This window comes from Strigops habroptila, chromosome 7 (genome assembly GCF_004027225.2).
Source record: "Strigops habroptila isolate Jane chromosome 7, bStrHab1.2.pri, whole genome shotgun sequence".
Lineage (NCBI taxonomy): Eukaryota > Metazoa > Chordata > Aves > Psittaciformes > Psittacidae > Strigops > Strigops habroptila.
Window position 1 is genome coordinate 29,618,783 of NC_044283.2, and position 25,206 is coordinate 29,643,988.

Here is a 25,206-nt window from a genome sequence, read left to right on the forward strand (position 1 = left end):
CAGCATTCCAAACTATGTGCCTTCTCTGTGTTTTTTAAGGAGCTTTACAAAATCAAACAAGGAGATACAGAAAAAAAAAATCTAAAGGTGGAAATGTTGTGATAACGTAATGCTTTTGTCTAACAAAAATGGTAAGGGACCAAATACAGACATTTGAGACGATTAATTGAATTACTTCAGTTTTATTTTGGGTGGGATCTAAATGCTTCTGGAAAAACTTTAGCTTCAGTTTTAAAGTTATCTTGTAAATGATGACTCTGATATATAAACCATAGGCTTCAGAATGATATAATTCAGCCTCTAAAATCTTTGTCTCAAGCTACAGTAAGACTGGTGGATTCTTATGCTTATTACACAGAAAACAATTTGAAGATGAAAGAAAGGGGTTATTTTTCAATTAGCACACATATTAAAGACTTCACAGTTTCACAAAGTATGTATATACCCATATCATTTTGATTTGGTCATCTTTATTAGCAGGCTTACAGTACAAGCTTCCATTCTTAGGTAACAGATCTTTTTACTGTCCTCCATGTTCAGAAAAAGCGCTAACTGTTTTTATCGATTACACTAGTGGCAAATCTCAAAAAGATACGGAGGGCGTATTCTTACTTTCACCAGCGAGGAACGATCTACTACCTTTTTTTCCCATACAAATAAATAATCACAGGTTAGAAAGTATTCTTGCAGGAGAGCCCTAGGTCCAAAATATGCTGGCTTGACTGTATTTTGTTTTCCTGGCAAGGGAAGACCATGCTTCTGGGAACCAGCATTTATTCACATTGCTGCACTTTCTGTTCAATGACTTCACAAGTTTCAGAGCCCACAAATAAGCACATTGATGCATCACATTTTAACATCAGTGGGACAGCTGCCCTGCACTTGAGCAGGGCACATCTCAAGTGTGAATTTAACATTAATGAGACTTTTCCCGCCTAATGACTGGACAACAAATCTGTTTTCTTAGTTTGAAAATCCTGCAAATATTTCTGAAGAACTTTAAATTCCAGTCCCTGTCTTTCCCTTCCAAGTTTGGCAGTGTTGGCATGAGAACACTATAAACTCAAAGCCCTTCTTACAAGGGTTTTGTAATTCATTAAAATTACTGACATTTAGAGTTGCAGACATCATGTGTGCAGTATCCAACAGCATACATTTTGCAGACAATCTGGAAAGCTGCCATACTGAAGAACTGAGGCAGAAAACTGCATTTATTTCTAGGTAACAGGAGATACAAAAAGTTAAGGCATGTTTTTGCCATTTAAGATTATGGACTCAAACTAGAGGAGGTAACTGATGGATGGATGTCAGATGGGGCCATCACAACTGCTTTTATGATAAAATTGGCAATGCTGAGGCTGTAGTTCTAGAAAAACACGCTGCCACAAACTGGCAAGTCTTGCTCCCTCTTTGTCTCTACCCATCCTTTCTTCTGCCCCTGCAGCTGGCTGTGGGATCCTGTCCCATTCTTTGCACCTACTCGAACTTGATTATGCCTTTCCATGGGCTGATTTAATTTACTAAGCCAGCAAAGGACTGTCCAGATGCTTTTTCTGCAAGGCGAGTTGAACTGGTTAAAGGAAGGAGCCCATCAAAAGCAGAGATAAGTAATAGGAGCATGTGGCTGAGGGCAAGCTAATCTTTGCAGTGGCGATAAACTCTTGGATTTGCTCATATTATCCCTTTCAGCCACACCTATACCCACTTTGTGATCCCAGCACACACAGGGTGATGAACTGAGGTCAGCACGAGGGTTTCTACACGTAGGTTTTTGTTTTTATACATAGCTACTCACCAATGTAAGAAAGGAGAGTACAGTGCAGCAGCACTGCTTGGCTAATGCTGCTCCCAAAAAACCTACTCCTGTGTGAGAACTGATGCTACAGTTGTATGTGCAGATGACTGTAGCCAACATGGTTCTGCTTGAACATGCCTAACTGATTTTGGAATTAGGAATGAAAACAAATCAAGGTATGCCTATGGAATACCTGTCACAAATAGCTGCTGCCACTCTCCTCCCAGCTTTGTTTTAAATAAGATCCCAAACATTACTTAGCCCAATATATTATTCTAATAAAACGCACATACTGATAGTGGATAATTTAAAGGTCTTAAGCAAATGGTCATTTAATGATACATAATCCAGTTGAGGTTATGCTCTTCCCAGGTTATACTTTCTATTACACTAAGGGTTTTGTTTCAAAATGCAGTGTGATTTTTTTTCACCTACCTGCATAACGCCTCAATAGCATCTCTATCCAGAAAGTCATGCTCTCGCTTGACTAGAGTGATGTCAATTGGAAAAAGGAGATCTGCAGGAATAGAGACAGATGGAATCAAAATGACCCTTATTCCCAGCGGTGAGTTATTTCAGAACAACCAGCTGCCTCCAGTTGAGCTCACTGAGATGCCAGTGATCAGCACTTCTCAGTGCTCTCACCTCAAATGCCACAGATGCTTCCTTTTCACATACAAGTTTTTGACATGCAGCTTTCGTAACTGAAAGTTCATATGCAAAATGGAGGAAAAATGAGCAAAGCAGAGATGAAACAACAGGAGAGGGAAAGAGGCAAATGCGAGCTCTCTAGCCAACATCAGAAGCGTAAATTGACTCAGGCTTGCTTTATTTAAAATAAATATACAGTCTCCACCAAAGTACTAGTATCTCACATTAAAGAAAAAAGGTCAGTAAACCCAAATCTCTGGAAGAGTGAAAAACTGAATCTCCTTGGCTATTAATCAAGCTGTTTAAAAGTTTGACACTGTTACAACTTTAATGAGATATGGACTGAAATGAAAGCAAGACAAACTGCGTGGAGCCCATGCTGCCTCCTTTCCTTAGGAGATTATTTAGGTAAACAACTGGGAGAGTGAGGGGGAGGAAACAATGTTGGCAGAGAGCTGAAAATTTACTACAGCTCTGAAACAGCAGCCACATATATATTATTTACTGTCCTCCACAGATTCCTGACTGTCAGGATCCTGATCTGGCATTCCTTGCACAGCTGAAACTCCCACCAAAGCCACCGGGTGTTCAAGGTACACAGCAATACAAAGACAATCCACAAATATACTGCTGTAGTTGCATACAACTTTCCTGGTCCAAGTGATTGTCTCTAAAATACTTTAATTTCCAGAGATTGGGAAGGAATGAGCTGAAATTATGAAAAGAATAGGACTGGTGTTGATTTGTGGAAAGGTAGTTAATATTCTATACCAACACATAATGTCTCAAATGAACTATCTGTCCTGATTTTGCCTCAGGAATAAACAAATTATGACATAGTCTGCAAAAAGCAAGAAATTCTGTCTCTTCTACAGAAAACTGCAGTTTTAGCAAAGCAACTGACAAGGGTTTAGTCATTTATCTCCATTTTAAATGGGTACTGTGTGGGACTTCTCCATACAGGTGACTTCTCAGAACTCTTGAAGTATACCCAACTGATTCATGGGTCTTCTGTTCGCTATTTTAAGTCCAAGGTGCAAGTAAAGAGGGTGAGCACATCCAACTGGTATTTTTCACCAGTTCTGATGTAACCTTTTCCACTGAGAAAGTTAGTACCTTAGAATGCCCACAAGAAAACATATGGGAGAAACTTAAGTGAGAGAAGTGACTTGAAGAAGTTGACAGTCTGCATGAGCCCATTTTTTTTATGCCTTTTATGCTGCTGCTGTTTTTGTTGTTGTTTTATGCTGCTGCTGCCAGGGGGACTTGCAAAGGGCAACGCTATATTGTTTTGCTATAAGGACAGCTGTCTTTTCAATGGCCATGGCTGGCCTTGCTCTCACCTCTGCAATCCTTTTGATGTTACATTGGACACGGTCCTACATTAGAAACTCTATGTAAGTTTAGAGTCTCGAGGTAGGGCAATGGTAACCACAGCTAGGACATGTTTTCTGAATGAAATTACTTTTTTAGTGGATTTACAGCTCAGCATAACATGAAATCCACAAGCCCAGATACTCAGCTGAGAGTCTTGTCCCCAGTTTTAACAAAGACTGGAAGTACAGTCCCAGCTCTGCATCCCAAGAAAATCTTGGCAACTCTATTAGCACAAAAAAAAAAGAAAAAAAAAGGAAAAAGGAAGAGAAATAATCAAAGGAAATTTTATTTCTGAACAGGCGAAGAAAAGTTTCACCAAGTGCTGCTTTTGAAAGTGCTATTATCATCTCATATTGTCAATGCAGCTGCAAATCAAAGCTCAACAAGATCATTTTTCAAGAAGGTCAGCTCAGCACTTGCTGTAATTTCCAACAGTTACTCACTGTAAATAATGGACTTTCTGTGCTCATTCTTACAAGCAGCAGCTGGAGTTTGTTTTATGAAAAAGAAGAGGCAGATAAGGGTGCATAATAATTTTGCTACAATGCACGTAATTTTACGTGGTGGTGGTAATTTCTGAACAATAACATACATATATAAAAAGAATGTCACACTTCTTTGAAACAAACTTCTGTATGTTATTCTGCATCAGAGTGTAAGAAAGAACTGTATGCCAAACCTTGCAAGAGTCTAGTATGTTAGAGAGGCAATGAAGACAAGAGTTTTAATTGAGCAAAACCATTGTAAAAGCGGACACGCAAAGTGAATCCATCCCACAGGACAAGTGCAGGAGGCAGCATTCTCTTTGAGGGACTGCTGCACATCTGCAACAACGGGTTGTATGTTCTTTTTTCCCCTTTATAGTGAGCCTGTGTCTAACACCAACTCAAACTGTTCTGAAAAAACACACAGGACTTGGGAACTACGAGGCGTTCAGATGCATCCATGCAGATGCAGAATTTCCTACCTCTGCTCCATCAGAAGAGCTGGCCACTGGAGCTGGCCACAGCTTCTCCGTTTCTCTAAGGCTGGGCTAGGAGCAGTGGATGATGACATTCATGAAAATACAGTTCATTGGCATTTTAACATTACAGGGAATTTACCATGGTGCTAACGTAACATTTCTGCTATAAGGACATATGGAAGATTTGGAATAAAACAAACTTGAAACAAGTTTAAAACTCCAAGAGTGCTTCAGGGTCTCATTGGGTTTGGTAGATCACTGCGTGTGGTGGGTAGTAGTGACCAGTGCAGTCCCTAAAAGTCATCTTACATGCTGGCACTTCACTTGAGCACCTGAACCTCATTTTTTGGTGAATATTACATCTTATTTGTCCAAAAATTACCTGGGGATGATTGACTTGCAAGCTTAGGTGCCTACCTTCATAAAGCTGTGCATACTGTGGGAACCCGGCAGCCCGCAGCCAGTCACAAGCTTCCTTAGCCTCGATTTCTGGAAGAGGACAGAAACAAGACACCCTCCAATTAGTGACCTGCAAAGCAAAAGCTTCCTCTCCGCCACTTTTGCTACTACCATTACAAAATAAGAACAAAGGTATTTAGCAACTTTGAACTGAGACACAGGTTTGCTTATCCCAGTTTGCTTTTCTTTTCATGATCAAACATATCCTAGATTCTGGAAAGTCACTAGCATTCATCCGTGATTTATCAACAGCTCATCATTTTAATACTTAGAGAAATAGGCACAGATGAAAACTGCAGGAGTTATGGATTATTCCATGAAAGTTTTGTTAACAGTAGAGGAACCAGCACCACAATCAACATGAGCAGCCTTTGTTCAACAAATCTTATGATTGTCTTGTACAACTATTTCATCTTGACAGAAATTCCTAGTAGAGCTCATAATACTGTGCACTTTAATGTCTTGTAGATGGGACTGACAGACCCAAGCCCAAGAACAACTGACACACTGTATTGCAGCTCACCCAAGCGCACATTTACTGCAACATGAACCTAGGTTCACTGGATGTCTTCAAGGCACTTATGAGTTACTTGGTACATTACAGGAAATTCAGCTAACTTTCCCTCACACTGCCCAAAACAGCATGCCACAAAATGAAATTATTCACATAAATATACATGACACCAAAATTAAGGAAACACTCTTAACATGGGTTACATTAGTCTGTGAATGAACTGTCCACAAAATCATGTGTTACCTAACACAAGCAGAAATAAAGAATGTGTTATCTTATTAGCTCAAACTAGAACAATATATTCTCCAAGTGTTCAGGAAATGGATTGGGTTAATTTTGTTGTTCTAAAAATTCAAGAAAGTGCTACTGGGAATTTAGCTCCCTACTTAGAACTGGTATGACAAACAGTGAGCAATCAGAAACTCTTAAAGTTCATGTGGCTTTGATTATATTCACTGTTCTTGATGGACCAGAAAAGAAAAGCTTCATTATGTACAACTCAGTAGACAATTTTGCCACCTACTTGGAGACGATACTATAGATACCTGCTGCAGAAACTACGCACAAAGGGTTTTTTTCCTCAGAATTGCTCATAATACAAGTTACTGAATACAGAGCAATGAAGAGCCAAACATCAGTAAAATACCTTAAGATTTTGGCACACTGAAAAATGTTCCCAGGGAGATACAGGTACACAATTAAAATCAGATGAAAATGCAGGCACCTTTTACTATGTCCAAAATGATGGCAATCCCCCTCTAATTTTCCAAATTGCTACAACAGGGTTAAAATATTTGTGCTGTGCCAGAATACTTTGCTGAGATACATACCCAAACCAAGGGGTTAAGGTGAGCCAAAGCACAACATTCCAGATAAATAAACAGCTAAAAATCCACTCTCGCTGAAGTCAGGACAAGCAGGCATTTGTGTAACTTGTGTTTGCTTCACCTTTGGGTTATAGGACCACATGAGAACAAGCACGTACAGACATATTGACTTAAGCACACATTAAGAAAAAGCATTCTTCAATTCCAATTGCAAGTGATTGTAAAGTTTTGCTTAAAGTAGTATTTTAAATTTAGTATCCTAAGGAAATAAATGAAAAAGTTAATAAAGAAGAAAAAAAAAAAAAGAATCTAAAATACATTTGAAACTTGTCCTGCTAAAGCAAGGACAACACCATACTGCTATCTTAGAAGCAAAGAAAATACCAAAGAAAAAAAAAATCTACAATTAATTTTTAAGATTACTTAAAATAAAATGCGCTATCTTACAGGTCACATCCTGCAGAAAAGTCTGGACTGCTTGACAATTTTACTTGATTTAAAACTGGAAAAAAAAACCCTCGACCAAATCCCAATAACCAGTATTTACCTAAAAATGCAGACAGATGCTTGTAGTGCAACCGAAAAAAGCATCAGATTCCTTACTACTACAGGGGCTCTTAAATATGTTTAAATATTTGTTCACAGGTCCTTTACTGAGCACCCCAGGTGTATGACCCATAAAATACTTCTAGAGCTAGAAAATTATGAATATGCATTTATCAGACTTGTTTTAGGGTTCTCTGTAGAAACCTTGTGTGTCTTTTCTGCAAATACACATGCAAGTTACGTTGAACTCTTATTTTATAGGCACCCAGGTGTCAGGTGCCTTTGGGATTTTCCAAGCATATTTGCCTTCAGAATACCCTTGAGAATCCCCCAAGAAGTCTACCTACACAGTGAAACACCTGAGTTATTCCTGGTTGGCCACAAGAATTGCAGAGAATAAGAAAACACCAGAGCACCTGTTTATCACAGTTAGGCTAGGCAAATGCCTAGGGCTGGGTACAGGACAGCACAAAGGGTTTAAACGCAGTAGTTTCCCCATTCCCATCTCAAACATTTTGGGAAAGCCAGGGCTCTAGCCTCTGGCTCCCGCTGCAAGTCCTTGGAAGGGCAAAGGGCTTGGGGAGCCATCTTGAAGAAGGGGCCAGGAAGTTCCCTGCAGTCAGGGCTCTCTCTGGTTCACCTCCATCCACACAAAGTGTGTGTCAGAGAGGGACAGGGCAGGGATAGAGGTGATGGAGTAGAGGTAGGACCTAAAAAAGCAGCTCCTTTCACTCAACTCCAGTTGGCCAGCCACAGAATTGCTCCTCATCTGTACTGATGTGCTGTGAACAGAACAGAAAGGTCATTTCCAGCCCAGCTTCTCCATCTCAACCCTGCTGGTTACTGAGGAGCCAGAGTATGAACACAACTGTGTATGTATATGAAATTCAGGCAGATCAAAATATAGCCGGAGGAAGAATCCCGCCCAGGGTGCACTGAATAGGCTACACAGAAAGTTGAGTACACAGAACAAGCTTCCTCACATAAGAGATACAAATTAAACAGCTAAAGCTTCTATAGGTAAAAAGTTCATTAGCACAACTTAACTGGAATCTGCCTTTGAGAATAAGATACATTAGTTAAACCTGAGGTTCTGGCCAAATCATTTAAACTAGAGGAGAAAGCTCATTCCCACACTTTCCAAATACCAGCTTTTCTTCCAGCTCAACAGTATCAGCCCTGGGATTCCTGGTTTCATATCCAGGCGGTCATGCGAATATGTGCAAGTCCTTGTCACCTGGTTCAATGGCAACCAGGATAATGAGGGGCAAGGGAAGAACAGAGCTTCCAAAGTCAGATTTTTCCGCTACTTCTATAAAGTTTTAGAAGGGACAGGGAACTCTGAAGCCTTCGTTCAGCCTCCCAGGGGACCAAGGTTACAGATCATTACCTGAGCTACAAACTTGCTGCCAAGCACATCATCTGCTTGGTTGGGGCCAGCTGAGAGCCACAGGGAGGAGCCTGCAGAGGAACTCCAGACTGCTTTCCAACACATTTTAGGGAAGCCCTACTTCAGCCCCAATCAAGCTGCCATGATATGCAAAGCAATTTCCCACTGTGAGCATCTTTCCATTGAATGACTTGCAGCTGAGCTGATACAAGTTGCTGCAGGCAAGACATTGGTCTCACTCCCTCCTCCCTGCTCCATCCCTGCGGTGCCACTTCCTTTCTGAATCAAACATACTTGCCAGTTAAAACTTTTACAATAACCTACAATTCAGTATACATTCCAGGCAAGAAATGTATGTGCTGCTTTTCAGATGTGCATCCTGTGCCCTCCCCCAGCAGCAGGAGGTTCTCGTACAGAAGAACCACTGGCAAGAAAGAAATTGTGCTATTATTTCTACATGTCCTGATACACAAGAAAATCTCTTAGAAAGTAAAACAAAACGAAACAAACAAAACAACAACAACAAAAAAACCCCCACCCCTCCCCAGAAAAAAAAAAACAAAACAAAACAAAACAAAAAGGAGTACAATGTATTCTTTATTCTCGGCGTCGTGTAAGCAAACAGCAGGCAAATGTGTTAAAGAGGAAACAGGAAATTTTTATTGGAAACAGCTTTATTTGTTAGTCTGCTTCACAAAGCAGGCCTCCATGCTCAAGTCAAGGATAGGAGTTCCTTTTGTGTATGGTTGGGAACCATTAGTCCTTATTTACCTACTTCCTGGGGGGTTATAGGAGGACCTAATTCTTCCCCAAACTGGTAAGTGAAAATTGAAAACTTCCTTTTTGTTTAACTTTGGTTAATCTTGGTTTCTGGTCTTGCAAGTTTGCAACTTAAAAACCTCATGGCAAAAATACCTCAATTCACATCTTGTTTGATACGTCAATGGCAGAAGACAAAACTCGTAAGATGTCTATAGTCTTTTGTTGGAGGATACCTTCCTTTCTATAGAAAATAAAAAAACCCAGTGTGATGCTGCAATAACGTCCTTTCAGAAAAAAATAATCATAGCACTCTAGCTAGGAGCAGCAAGATCATTTGCTTTCATTCTTCCTTTCCTTTTGCTTCCATGAAATAACATGCAACTTAAGCACCAGCTCTTTCAGGGTCTTCAGGACAAGGTGCAAAGCAGATACATCTTTGCACAGTCATGCACTGACTCCATTTTCACCTAAGTGCTAAACATCATATGAACTGTTCTTCCAAGCAGATGGTTTCCTCTTGCCTCAACTCAGACACCTTTATAGCCATATTAGCACCTCCACACATCGCTTCTACTCGCCTCACCTTTTGGCTCTCTTAAGAGAGCAGATTGTAAAAATCTGTAGCAATACTGGTCAAATCAAAGCTGTCAAAATCAAATTTTAGCCAAAAATGTGCTTCTTCGCTAAAGGTTCAGTCCAATGCCATACCTAACAACTGGATTGTTTGGGGTTCTTTTTCGTCTTAATTTTTGACCAGGTCATTCTAGTTGAAATTCACTATTTGACTTTTTCAGGGAAAAAGAAAAAAAAAAAAAGAGAAAAAGAAAAATTAATACAAAATTATCTTCCTGAATTAGCTTGCAGGGAAGTGTCTTCTATGCAATGAAGAGAATGTCATTTCTCACCATGAATGCTAGAGATAAGCCCACTTGTAATGCATTAAACTCCATAAACTACCTGAACATTTTCTAAGGCACAGATGGAGCACGAGGAGGATACTTTGCCATCCAGGACTGATGCTCCAGTGTAATGGCTGCAAAAAGGCTTGCATGCTCAGGAGCTCATCCTCTTTTGCTGTCTGTATCAGAAATTACCTGTCCCTACCTACCGCATCCCTCTGAAATTTCTGGTGCTGCGCAAAATTTGTGTTCAACTCCAAAACACTGTCCTGAACTATTAAGAAGTTCGAGATCATTCAGGATCATACTTTTAAAAGACCAGCTGTGGTATACATAAGAAATACTCTCTCCTGGATAGAATTCCGCTGCCCAAGTACAAGAAATCATTTTTCCAAGTGCTTGAATTATATCCCTGACATGTGAATTCTGGTCCCTACACTGACTCAATCACACTATCCAACCACCCAGTCTACAGATAAATGAACATGGATGTGAAATCTGAGACAAACCGGGGGAAAAACTGCACCATGGCAGCTGTCTACAAATGAGCAGGGCAGGCACCGAAAATGATAAATCAGTTCTGTGTAATGTTGTATGCCTGCAATCCTTTAAAGTTGGGACAGTATGACTTCCTAAGAGTTAGCCTGCTGTGTGTCCATGGCCTCAGATGGTTTTGACTTTGAAGATATGCGACTGTAGCTTGAAAATAATTAAATTCCTTCTCATAGGTCTGTTTTTTCTCAAACTTATACAGTAAATTTTCCTCAGGCAGTATCATTAACTTAGTGCTCCACACCTATCAAGAAAGCAGCATGTAGCAAGGACTACAGAAAGCAAAACTGTAATTAATGAAGAACAGCATTTTATAAGGATAATGCCCTCAAACACTGAAACTTGGTATGTTTGTCAATAAATGCTCAACCACTAAGAGCTAGAGAATTCTGAAAATCCTATTAAAAGGTCTTTACAAATTTCTAAGGTTTGGAATCTCTTCTTATTCTAATAGAAGAACCTAATCCTATACAATTATCCTAAAATATCAGTCTGACACATTCAGCCTACAAAGGATTCATTTCTGGAAGAACCAGTGTGTCTAAGAGAATAGTAAGTATGGCTTTTGAATTGATGACAAGCTTGCAGATTTTGAAGTGAAAACTAACAACCTTCCTGAGAGGGTCCCTTTTCTCCTTTAATCTCTAAAGTGCAACTTTCATTTTGCAACAGCAGCTGCCTTTTTTGGTGTGCTCCTGTATTTCACTGTGCTTTAATTTACCTTCCTAGTCAAACGATGCATGCTGTGATCTCCACTTAATGCTGCCTGACTTAACAGTCAATTGAAGCTGATATGGATACATGCACAATGCTAAGAAAATATTTCTTACAGAAAACTTTCTGGAGGAAAAAGCCACAAGTTCTTGAAATAAAGCATATATGACACCAAATATATATATTGCTTTCTAGTCATAAATAGCCTAGAAAGAGGTGGTGGTGGTGAATCTAACTCAAATATTTCTCAACTATATGGTGATGACTGAAGAAACATTCTCCTTGTGTTCCTGCTGGCTTTGGGTTAAACATGGGATTGATTTTTCCAAATTGTGGAGCCTTGCAGCAAGACAGCAACTATGCTGCTGATGGTATGTATAAACCACAGGACACTGGGAGAAGAAACAGAGTATGTTTGGAATTTGTGTGGGAACAGATGAAGAAGTAGTAAGAAAACAGATGTTTAAGATCATCTATTGATATTTTTTCTGAAAAAAATCAGGAAGCTTGAACACCATTTTTTGTCAGCAGAGCTTTTTGAAAGAGCAAATGGCTTACTTCCACTGATGGGGTTTTAAGTTTGTTCATTCCCTTAATGATGAAAGCAAAATAAATGAATAAAAAAATTAAAATATATGTGACTGGTTTCCAAAAGATCCACATAGGTATATGTTCGCTGTATGTGATTTCTCTCCCTACCAACTGTACTAGGTTACACAATATAGTCTTTTTAATTGCTCACCAATCCTCTCGGCTAGCACAGGAAACACAATACCGCCTTTGTGAACCAAAATCTAATTAAGTTGGATCTCCTTTTCACAGACTTCAGCATACCAAAATCACTTCTAAAGTTTTTCAGCTCAAACCTTAACAAGAGAAACAGCATTTGTTGAAAATATTTAAAATGGTTAGGGGTTGAGCCAACACTTGCTGAAATCGATGGGAGCCTCCATGAATTTCAGAGGAATTAAGCCTTTCCCAACATAGATCCATGGGTCTCTAAAACCCAATAATACTCTTTTTCAGGAATAAAGGGAGTAAGTTTCAGAGTTTTCATTATTTTTACTCCAAAAATATTTTAAATGAGACTTCTGGTTTTGGTAAGTCGTGTTATAAGCCCCTTCTCAAGCACCAGGAGCAACCCAGGTTTTCATCAGAGCACAAGGAAGGACAGTGCCTGACGGCAGGATGGCAGAGAGAGCACAACTACCAGCACCGCAAGTATGCCCTAGCTGGCAAGTGGTCCTCCCCTCTCTCAAGAGGACCTGGAGCAACTGTTACACTCCAAAACGCATCAAATCAGCACCATTTCAGGATGCAATACAAGGGTACTGGAACACAGGACATTCCTCGTCTCTCTGTCAAGCACTTTCCCTGTACACTCTGTATCAGACTGCAATTACTGCTTATTTTCACACTATTAAATATGCTTCTAACTGCCCAAAGTTAGCTGCATTATGTCCTAATTTGTTCCTAGGATTTTGGGAAAGCATGTTCTAGTACACAAAAGAACCATCACACTCCTGGTTTACACAATAAATCTGGATAATTTATTCCTAAATGTGTTTGGAGGGTTTTTTTTTTGCATTTTGAGCATATACAGGAGGATTAAGAAAGGAATTTTAAAAATGCAATCTAAAGTTAAAAACTAACTTTGCTTAAACAGAAAACTGAAGCTTCATATGGCAGTTTTCCTGCCAAAGAGGAATTCTTTTTATAGATTAAATATGGTTGTTTCCCACTCGTTTTTAAGAAGGTTTGCAGACGAAGAGGAACAAGACGTCAAGTGACTTCCAAAAAAACCTTAAGAAATAATTGGGCACGTGGGTTATTTATCTGGCCTGATTAACACAGTGTGGTCTTGGAGGAGGATTATTTGGGGCAGAGAAAGCAGTTAGTCAAATCCTCTGAAGGAGGTCATGTTGACAGATTCCAGAGTGAGAAATGAATCCTCCTCCAAAGACTGGGGATCAGAAGATGACTTTAACCTTCTCTTCTCTCAGAAATTACTTGGTTAGAATGAACCTTAAGAACATACTGAAGGGGAAACATTAACCATTGCTACTCCCAAGTCCAGCATTAATATTGTCCCATTGCACCCTGTCTGTAAACTGGTAAACGTGCACACTGTATGCAAAGCTCAAATCAAAGGCTCATTGAGCTCCAGAGGGAAGCAAAAGTGAGTAGATCCTGCGTGACAGATATACTTCCTCTAAAAATGCCCAAAGTCTGGGATACCTGTTCAGATCTGGGAAATAATAATTATGCAAGAGATTATATGAGCTATCTCAATGGTTCATACAGAAGAAAGTAGATTTTATACAGATGGTTACTTCCTCTAGCATGTTAAGCCTCAACCTTAAAACCATCCACACAGATAGGAAGAACTGTGTGGAAGAAAGTCTACTTTTGTGTCATAACCATTTAGTGCTTACACCTAATGGCATGAGCCAGTCCTCAAACTGCACCCTGTGTGGATGATATAACACTATAAAATACCATTGCAGTGAAACAGCTCAGCATAAAGCTGGTAGTCTCCCAGCTGAATGCCTGTTTCCCTAAATCAGAATTAAAGACACAAACCTGGATTGTCCCAAAGCAAATATTACTATGAACTTTCTACTTCCAGTGTTCTGTTTGTGATACTGCACACTGAAAATGCTTTTCTCAGTACTTGATCTAATGGTCACACCTTGAGAGAATGGTCTACATACAGCAGAGCCATTGTAGCACTGCAAAGAAAAGGAGAGACTATGTATGGAAAGAAGAAGGGGAGTTAAAACAAATCATGGTGCTTTACACTGGAAAGTTTCTTGTATCTTATAATGCACAGGAAGTCTGTTCTCAGAGGCACATACGGGGAGCAGAGGGAAAGGTGGCCAGCAGAGCATCCAGTTCTGTGGGTCCACAGGGTCACAGAAAGAACATCCCCAAAATGCAATAATGCAGGGGGGCACGTTTTTCTTAATCCTTATCTTTAGTAGATGACAAGAATAGGTCTGGAAAAGTCAAACTGTGTGGCTTCAGCAAATGTCTTTCATGCATCTCCTCAGGAAGTGTTCTTTGCACAGACTGAGATGAGTATTTGAATAAAGAGATTTAGACAAATATAAAATAAATATGTTTTAAACCAAGTCTGAGGAATTCTACACCATTTTGGACTTTAAAAAAAATGTCCCCCTCAGCAATAAATGAGCTATCATATTCTGTCCTGATTAGAAGAGAGACCAGATAATATTTTTTCCTGATCCAATCTGATCTAGCACAGTCCTTCCCAAAGGAAACAAATACTAGACAGTATTTGAAAGAATATTAATCCTAACCAATAATAATGCTTATCATGCTCTTCTAAAGACACCAAAGTACTTCAGAAAGGTAAGTAGTATAAACTGTAACTTCCAGATAATGAGACTCAAGCGAATTAAAGCTAGGCAGTGAAGTCATTCTTGACTTTACTTCTACCAGTTATGTCAATGGTATACTGTGCTAACAGACCTACTGATTTCAAAGGTATGCTGTGCAGGACAGCATTGTACTCAGTGTCAGCAAGTATGGCAGAGTAAGTGTCCAGTGAAAAGAACCAGAAAGCTCCAATCATAGCACAATCCTGTGCCCCTTTCATGAGACTTTTTCATCACTGCTGGAAAACAGACTTTGTTTTATCCTTTAAACAGAAGGGGGTGGGGGGGGGAACAGAAGGGAATAAAAAGGAAAAAAGAAAAAAACTTGGAAAAAAACTTTGGAAATCAAAAATATGCAAGACAATCTTGATACCCTGCACCAGTCAGAATTACTGATAGCATAGGTACAAGCAATAAATACACCTGGAATTGCTGAAATTACAAAAATTATGGGATATCTACACTCACTACATAACTAGAGAGGATATGGTGTTTTGTAATTCATTTGCCCTGGAACAATGAGGATCAGACGGTAAGCAGAACAGTATGATACTCAATGAAGATATATAAATTATATAGGGGCATCTTATCTTTACTTAGCAGAGATCAAGCAAGCAGGTTTTCTGTGAACTGCAGATGATTCGACTGCTGTATTTCTGTAATATGCACAAGAAGGAAGGGGAAACATCTGAAGTTATTTTTATTTCTCCAAGTCTTCTGGCTATACTGTATGAATGCTAGGGTGGGTCTGGCATTGTCTGAAATGTGTCAGGGTCCTTTTGCATAACCTCATTTCCTTCTTCCTGCTGCTAGGAAGGATAGTTAAGCATGAAAAGCACTTGTTTACAGTACAGGACCATCCTGTTAAACACATGAGTTCTCTTCCTCCTCCTCTTTTAACCAGACAAGGGTGCAGTTGTGTTTATGCTGAAGTCAATAGCACAACTCCAGTTAGAGGGGAATTGGAAGAGAAGCCTGAACCTCTCAAGAAGCCCAAACATAACATACTGTGGTATTCTGACCAGAAAAAAACTTTCTCGTTCAATCTGCATCTCTAAATATTTGCAAAGCTCATAAATTGACATGCCTCAAACAAACCATTGCCTAGAATGTACTGAATTAGAAGAACCAGAAAGTAAAACCAAGTCACCTCTCATCTCCTTTTTCTAGGAATCCTAATATAAACACTCGAGATTAGTGCATGAGGACAACTGCAGTACCTTTTTCCTGTGCCCACCAGAGGCAAAACACACAGGGTACTTGTGAGTTTCCATGACTAGCATTAGTATTCCTCTCTGGTCCAGCAAGGGCAGTTGCAGAGCTGGCTGGAAAGACTCTGACTCAAGAATTAAAAATCCCGGACTGAATCTATAGAGAGATTTAAAACCCAAATAAAACCATGAAAAGATATATTCTTGCTTTTAACTACCACTTAAAAATGAAATTTAACAATAGCTCCATGGCATTTAAAACAATCTATCTGCACTTCCTTCTGATTTAAAACAAACAAACAAAAAAAACAACCAAAAAAAAAAAAAGCAATTACTAAACCAAGTTATTTTAAAAGAAGATAAAGAGATCAGGAAGTCCTAGAGGTTACAAAAGGTTGCTCCAAATGTTTTGATTTCTACGAACTTGCAGAGGAATCTTCTCAAAACAATATCTACATCTTCTTTTGCATATACTATGTTCCATAATTAAAGAATCTCAGCCCTAATCAGGATCCCACAGGCAAACTGAAGTAGTAACCCAAAACCATTTGCTAGAGAGACACTGATCACACTTCTGGCCACCTCAGCCTTTCTCTTTTTTATTGCTTCCACTGTAGATGTAGGTTAAGATGCCTATAGGACATCAGTAAGGATACTTGGAAGACAAGATAAAAGGCTACATCTGTGCAATCAACAGATGTGCCTAATACCACCTCCATGCGCTGTCAGCCGGCAATAGCCTGGCTGCCAGACGGATGCTTAATCAGTCTGGCACTGAACTAGATTGATACTCAGAGGCTCATATGAAATCTGCTTGTCTATTATCTTAAGTTCACTACGAACAGCCTTAAAGCATAACCTGACTCAGAGCATTGTTACTGATTTGCTGCTGGAAATTTCTTGATCAGGGCAGGGCAATTCAAACAGATCACATTCCTGTAAAAATATAAAAGCATCTATGATGGATGGCTAAGATAAAGTGACATTCCCGTCTTTCAATTCACATGTGTTAAGTACTATGACACATCAGGCAGAACTTTCTGACCTAGTTAAATACATAGTTTAGAGTCTGTTATTTCTTCAGCGCTCTAATTTTCCCAAAGTGAACCGGGGGATGAAAAAAAAAGGAAAGAAAAAAAAAAAGGTGGTTGTACCAATAGTAAGTACCTCTGACTGGCAATTAGTCTAATGGCAACACATCGTTCAACAACTTCACAGCTACAGTGGAAGTCAGCCATCGGTGGCGGCCTGCAAAGAAGGGGAGAGCGATACGGAACGGAAAACTGCCCGACTGGAAAACAGCATCGTCGGTGTTCGGTTTGCCTGGAGAAGGGCGCGGAGGGGGGCTGGCAGGACGTGCTGCTCCTCCACCGGGACCAAAGCCCTGGGGTGACATCACGGCTGGCCGCCGCCGCCGCCGCACGGGGGGAGGCACCGGGCTCCTGGAGGCCACCGGGCTAATTACGAAGAACTTCAAAGGAAACTCGACGGCTCCTTTCTCGCAAGGACACCCGGAAAAAAAAAAGGGGGGTGGGAGGGCACCCTCCGCAGAGAAAGGCCGCATCCCGCGCGCCGCTCCGCGCCCGCGGCACCTCCGCGTTAACCCTTCCGGCCGGCGCTTCCCAGAGATGAGAATCACTACAGGCTCCCGCGGCGCTCCGGCTGCACCTGGGGCTGCTCCCGCCCCGACGGGCGCCTTCCAGCCCCGCGAACACGGACGGGCCGGCGGGGCGAACCGTGCCAGGGAACGCACCGCTCCGCGCACCGCGGGAAGCCTGCGCTCCGGCCAGCGCTGCCCATCCGGGGACCCCCGTCCACCCAAACCCCACCGCTCTGCTCCCGCATCCTGCGCCCCCGGCACGCAGCGGCCACCACCCCCGCAACCGGCAGGGCGGGCGACCCGCGAGCTTACGTGTGAGGATCATGGTGTCCCGCCTGCCGCGGTGCCTCCGCGGGGCTGCCTGCGTTCCTGCCCGCCTGTCCGCCTGCCTGCGCGGCAGCGGCTCGCAACTAACACCCGGCACCGAGGAGCAGAGCGGAGCGGGGCGGTGGCCCGGCCCCTTCGGGCGCCCCCGCCCCCAGGGTCCGCCCCGCCGTACGGGCCGGCGCGCTCCACTGCGGGCTCCGCTCCGCGCAGGGAAGGACGCTGGCGCGCCAGTAAGGGCAGCTCGCGCAAGTGGTTACCTGGTCACGACCGCAAATACAAACAGAAAGGGACGCACACACCCCCCTCCACACCCCGCTTCGCGTTGCACGTCTAGGGGGGTCAAGGGGAACTTCACTAACCAAAGGTAATGAGGTCAAAGACGGTCTAATGGCTCCTATCCCCTTTGCTCCTTCGTGATTTTTAATGGCCATCAGCTATCGCGGTGGCCTTTTAGGTGATAGTGATGTGCACAATAAACAATCGGCGAAGCTCTAAATGTTTTTTCCATCCTGGGCAGCCCTAGGCACAGGGGGTGCTGAGCCTTTAGCCTGAAGCAAACTGTTCGGGGTGACCATAGGATGCTGGTGCCCCCCCCCCTTGGGAGTCAAAGAGTGCTGTGAAACGTTGAAAGTCCCTGCACACCATTAAAGTCTCAGTCTGGACCTAAATAAAACCAACAAGTGTTCTCCCTATGGGGACCCCAGCACGGCCATAGGCATGGCTTGCAGATAGCGAAGCAAAGCCTGGCTTCATGGCTCTGTGCCTGGGAGTCACTTACTACACCATTTACTCCCCTGTATATTTTGTGAAGATTGTTCAAATTCTTATTTCTTGGTTGATGGTCACATTCAGGACTTTAAAGTGGCACAAAACAGCTACTTTTGAGCGGCTGCCAAACTATCAGCATGGAAAAGAGTACTGTGAAATTCTGAAAATATCTGGGTCCCATCAAAGATTATGATTGGTTCATTTTCTTCCAAGCCAGCGTCGTATTTTATACTCATTTGTGTTATTCTAAGATTCAGTTGTCGTTTCTGCACTATGATCTGTCAGATATAGAGCGTATGTAGTGTGGTGCCTGAGCAGGCAATTTGCTCAAGAATAAACGTCTCCTCCTTCTATAGCCTGCAAGCTGTGGCCAGTTGGCTATTACAGTGTTGTTTCTGGAAACCCCTCCACAGCTCCAGGTCATTAATTTACTTTAATAGCCCGAAGAGGATGGAACTGCAGTATATTTTCAAGCTTGACTCTATATATGTTACCCACTTAATCAATTACCTCTTCATATCTAAACTCGCTCTAGCTCCTTTTGGCATAGCCACGTTTACCTGCATTTTTGAATGCTGCTTGTAAGGCACCAGGATATATATTTACAAGGTAGGTCATGCTCTTAAAATGTGAATTCTTAACTCTAACAGAGGGAAGACAGACATACGCTCTGCCCCAGCTTTTGAACAGACAAGGTAATCTCTTTCTGTCTGTATTGCCTATAGTTTTACGCATTTGTTAGACTAGGAAGTGACAGAATAGTCATGATGAGATGGAAAATGCTGGTTGCATATTGTGTGTGATTTTCAGAGTCTGAATTCTGGAGAACAGAGAAATGTTTTCTCCAATAAGCATCCTTAAAAGGAAAAGGGGGGTGGGGGGAATATATAAGGAAAAAATTATCCAGAACAAGTAGGAAAGCATGCTGGTACTAAGGCGTTTCCATCACAATTATAATGCTGAAACCAGAAGACCACTGTGTGTCAAGTTAATACCCTTAGTAAAAAAGCAGGGTTTATTGTAAACACAGACTGCCTAGGCTGCTTCCTGGACCAAGCGTGCACCTCTGTATAGGAAGCTTTTTTATAGGACCCAGAGGAAAGCTTTTGAGGAAGAAGAGAATGGACTTTTACTCTGCAGAAAAAAAAATGGGGAGAGTTTGGAGGACTTGGCAGTGTGAAGGGGAACTGAAAAAAGCTAAGAATGAGAGGAGGAGATACGTGCAGCAGCAAAGTAAAATCCAAAGCGAGAAGGTTGTGTGGTAGATGCAAAACAAGAATTTGCAATCAGAGAGTTTTGTTTGAAGATTCTGAAAGGAGTGAGTGACGAGATTGGTGAATACTTGACAAATATCGTCCAGACATAGAAGATGGGATACTCTTAGTATTTAAATGAAGGGTTATCATTCTTGCCTCTACCACTTTGTAAAATAGCAAATGGATGATGATGCTGATGATAAAACACTGTTTGTGCTGTAGTTCAGCTCTCGTGTTCTGCTTGCAAAGCTAATCAGCTCCCACAAAGAAGGAGGAATCTCTGTCCTGGTTCAGTCTTTGTGGATTCCCTCAGCTATGTCAGAACCAGTGACTTTTGTGATGGAACAGTCTGTCTGCTGGTATCATTGCTAAATAGATGCTGGAGGATTATCACTGACCTGGATTAGATTCTTGCTGGTAATCTGAAAGAAGGCGGCTTTGATTCTAGTTTGTTATCAACCCTTGAAGTCATGCAGTCTCTCTGGCTTGCATTTTAACTTAGAATTCTATAGGGCTGCTTAAACAGGCGTAATTTTGGAGCTGAGAAAAAAAGGCACCAGTCTTGCATTCTCTGTAAAACGTGCTCAGAGGAGCATTCGACCTGAGGCATGGGTGTTTAGCAGGTTACAACCACCCTAATCACTCATCTGGCTTTAAAGAGCATTGTGAAATGAGTAGAGCTTTGGCCTTTAATATTTTCGTTTCTTTATCTCTCTGGCTATTCAAAGAGCAGGCTGCTGCCTGACAGAGACACAGGATTTTAGAAGTAGCCTGCCTAAGAGGATTGTTTCTGTGGAGCACTGTTATCCTTAATGCAATCAATGAGCTCTCGCTGGATGGTAAAGTAATTGTAAAGGATTGCCTGACAGGCACAATTATTCACTTTAAAAGGTGAATTCTCCTTCTGTTGTAACTGCATAAGGGAGTGATTCGTCGGACGGCATCTAATAATAAGGACTTGATTGTCCTCTGTTTTCCCTCCCAGGCCCAAATGCCTTAATGGTTAACTGTACACTTGTCATCTTTTTTCTCAAATAGTGCAGTACACAGAGAAGTCCCAATTTGTAATTAGTCAACTGACCTGCTGGTACAAACGCAGGATTGTCAGACACATGATTGCAATGCTAAACGCTAGTATTAGTACCCTCTTAGCAACAGCATGATAGATTATAGAGCAGTTTCAGCCCGAGTTTCCAGGCCTCTGGCTCTAGGTTTGGATTCCTTGTCAACTGGGGTATTTGTGTGTAGTATTTCCACAGTCCAAAGGATCATCATGTTCCAACCATTGTCAGTGAAATAATTAAGTTTGCATTTTCTAGCACTTGACTTTACTGAAAGTAATTATTTAAAGGAGTCTGTAATTGGTCAGGCCTCTTGACAAAGAGTGTTTGCACTATCACTTCTCAGAGATAAGTGGTATTAAAAGCGCCTTGCTTTCAGAGAAGGAAAGCTGTAGTTTCACCTAGTAGAGAATTACAAAATGAAAGAAAGCATCTTTCCAAAGTACTTTTTAACAAAATACATAGTAAACTCATTATATTGAATAAATATAGGTGCTGTTCTACTGCTTGTAATTGATGGGCTTTCTGCTCTAGTAATCTTCCTTTAGAAATAAACAGTATTAGAAATGTTATCAGCTCATCATGCATAGGAGACTCTTGCTTGTATTTGACCACTGATTTTTTTCATTTATATTCTTCTTTATTTTTTTCAACAGTAAAAAATAAAGAAAATTAACCTTGCCTCATTCTTTGTGGTCCATATAACTATTTTAAAAGAAGGAGTCAGTGAGCTTTATATTTTTGCCTGCTTTTGAATGCCCTCAAACACAGTTCAACAATTCAGGCTGAAAACAAAATTACCAGGTTCACACTGTACTTAAGAAAGACTCTGTTATATGGATGCACTAAAGCGTAAGAAATAAAAGTTGATTATATAGTGTGACAAAGACAATTTGGTAAAATATAAATGCAGATAAACTGAAATAGGAGGAGGAGAGGAAACAAGTATTTTCATTCCATTGTAATAGCAGAGGGTCAGCTCCTTGTCTTACATGGAATACCACTGGTTTATAGAAATTGGTGGAGATGTAGGGTATCTTTTCCATATCATGTTTGAGATTCTGTCACTGGTGACGATTTATTTTTTGAAATGTCCTGAAACCAGGACAAGGCTGCAGAATTTGCCACTGTTAATGGGTCTGCTTTCCCTTCAATTAAAAGCTGTATTTTTACATTAAAAGAAGTGATTCACCCTTGGAAAAATAACCAACTGAATTTAACTTTCAAGAAAGTAGGGAAAGCAGATTTGGGTAAACTAAACTTTATTTAGAAGAAGTGCTAGAGGAGGATAGTTAGAATTTCTAACCTGTGATGGATGAAGGCTCAGAGATGACCTGAAGTAAATATATAGCTTGTGGCACATAGAAGTCCTTTTTTCTTAAACTTTAAAAATTTGAATACTGTTCTGTTACCAAATAAGTAAAAAAGCATCCATAATCAATCACTGCTTCACCACAAGGAATCTGAACGTGAAATTACCTGAAACCTTTGCATGTATGTGGTGAAAGTGGTCATGTTAGAAGACCTAGTGTCTATGTAGGTCACAGGGGGCTGACTCTAACACACTCCACTAGAGAAAGCTGCAACAAAGGTTTGGCTCTGCCAAGGCATCATCCTTAGGTTTAGCTGTGGTAGCTGCCTTGGTGATGGTGTGACAGCAGAGCTCCACAGCACCAGAAGTCATCCCTGGCCCCTCTCCTCTCCTTGTGGGTCATTTGAAAGGCAATGGTGGTGCTTGGATTCGCACCCCTGCTTCTCTTCCTCTGCCCTTACAAGTCACAGTGTGCAGCAAAGTGCAAGAGGAAGACAGCACGGAGGATGCTTTTTCTCAAAATACATATTACAGAAAGATTAAAAGATCAGCGAGTTAATGATGATGTGTAATAGAAGTAGGATATATATCTCAGCTTTTTGTTGCTTGGGAAAGAAGGTTTTTTTCAGACCAACGCTCTTGTTTTCACTCTGTGTTCTAGTTACAGCAGCTATATCAATGCTAAATCAACCAGCTCTTTCCTCTTCATTTTTAAGCAAACAGATTTTACCTTCCACCTTTAAAATCGCTAGTTTCCAAGGCATGCCAATGGTAAGGTACATTTTTTTTTCTAAACCTCATTCTGTGTTCATGCATGACCTCCAGTCTGATGAAGAGAAAAGGTCAGCTTTCACAGAGAGACAGCAGTAACCTTCATTAAAACAAGATGTCAGGTACAAGTTGCCCACGAAAGTAGATGGAAACTGAAAGACTGATGTCTTAAACATGTCAAAACAGTGTTTAAAAATTGGTTTATGAAACAGCTGTGTTGTTACAATACACATGAGATGCTGGACTTTCCAGCATGATAGCCTGGGACAGACCGTGTCAGCCATGCGGTGCCCAGCTGGGGTTAAAAGGGTAGAGTAGAAGGGAAGGAAAGAAAGGGGGTTTTGTTTTGTTTTGCTTTTTCTTCATTTTGTTATAGTAACTAAAAAAAAAAAAAAAAAAAGAAAAACTTCCTTTCAGTAACAGATTTTTTTCTTACTTCCATCTTCCATCTTGTATGATCCAAGGCTTTTTAGTTAAATGAACTCTATATTCATTAAACTTATTTCCTCTGGAGGAAATAGGCACATGCATCCACCTGGACCAGTTGACCCATTATGTGAAAGACTGCTCCTGTTTTAGCCTTGGGGAATCTCCAGGACTCAGGAAATAATTTTAAGCCCATGACTTAATAAAGCATGGTAACTATGGCAACTGGAACACACACACTGCGATGGCTAATTTCACCTCAGTGTTCATCGGGGAGGTACTAGCTTGATATTGTAGCATGAATAGTTAATATAATATGGAGCTACAGAGACAGGGAAGAAGGAAAATGCATATTAATAAACCCAGTGAACAAAGTCAAGCCTGGTGTAAATCAGGATAGATTCATAATTCTTCTTGGTCCTGTTCTGACAGTACACTAGACTGAGAGTCAACATATCTATCTGCAGTCTTGTCCTGTTTTAACTTATTGGGTAGACTTAGTCTATCCATTCCCTTTCTTATACTTCATTTTCCCCTAGATAAAGTAGGGAGAATAATATGTGCCTCTTTTGCAAAGCCCTTGAGATGTACTGTAGAAAGTGCTGTATTAGATTATACTGATACTGTCCCTATCAAAAATCCTCTTGCAGATTGCCAGTTTGACTGCTTCTTTCATAGTCCATGTCCATGCTCTTGCTTATTTTAAGTGAAAAAGAGCTTACAGCAGCAATTACTTTGTGTTTTACTGGGAGATGTGTACATGCAGACAGTTACTTAAGGGCACCTGAAGTAACTTACTGGAGTGTCAACACCCATAATGATGTCTGAGGAAAGACAAGAGAAGTGGAGGGGGAAGCTAGGTGTCTTGCCAGCAAGAACAAACTGAGCTGGAGAAGATTTATTAGGTGTATATTACCCAGATAAATGTGATCCTGACTTGAATGAGAGCCAGCAATAGCAGGGGGAGAGGGTCAAGCAGAAAGAAGTGGCTGTTTGGCCTTCATCAACAGATTCGAGACCTGGCAGGGATTAGAAGGAGTAACAGAATTGTTGGGGTGTTCATTCATCACTCTAAAATTTAGGATTATGAATTCTAAATGGATGGCCAGTTTAGCTGAAAAATGCTTCCTCCTCCTCCACACTACATTTCTCTCTTTATGCCAGTATGTTACAGAGAGTGAGAGTACTATATGATATTATTTGTGAACATGATTACAATATATAAACGTGACTGACAAGTTAATAGCAGCTTGCATGTTTTAAAAACAAAGACGCATATTCTGTTACATGACCACAAGAAAAAGAAACATAGAAAGTGGTTAGTTTGCTTTCATATTTCAACACTGTCACATTATGAAGGGCTACCTTTTTTACTCTTCTTGTTTCTGAGGTTTTACTTCTGCCTTCATGTCATTTTACAAAGAGTCATGGTAAATGAGTTTGTTCTTGAGACAGGAGATCTCTTACATCTAACCTTAGCCCAGAGCAGTTTTTGAATATCTAAATTCTGAAATTGTGTGTGTATGTGTGAGAGAGAGAGGGAGAGAGAGAGAAAGATATTCTTCTACTATTCCTTATTACTGGCAATATATGAAAGAACATTATTTTTACTAAAGAAAAAAG

General features: G+C 40.8%; 1 protein-coding gene across 4 annotated transcripts in view; it reads right to left on the reverse strand.

Annotated features, from left to right (window-relative positions):
• The window catches only part of DLC1 (DLC1 Rho GTPase activating protein), a 213,471-nt gene that overhangs the window by 21,052 nt on the left and 167,213 nt on the right, over positions 1 to 25,206 (reverse strand). For 2 of the 4 annotated variants that reach the window (XM_030491470.1, XM_030491471.1), the window contains 2 exons: positions 5,205 to 5,276; positions 2,231 to 2,312 (listed from right to left, as the gene is read on the reverse strand). In XM_030491470.1, coding sequence (XP_030347330.1) covers positions 2,231 to 2,312; positions 5,205 to 5,276 — 154 coding nt within the window. Of the gene's footprint in view, positions 1 to 2,230; positions 2,313 to 5,204; positions 5,277 to 17,229; positions 17,379 to 17,974; positions 18,063 to 25,206 lie in introns of those variants that run through there. The other 2 variants (XM_030491472.1, XM_030491473.1) reach the window with 2 other exon arrangements.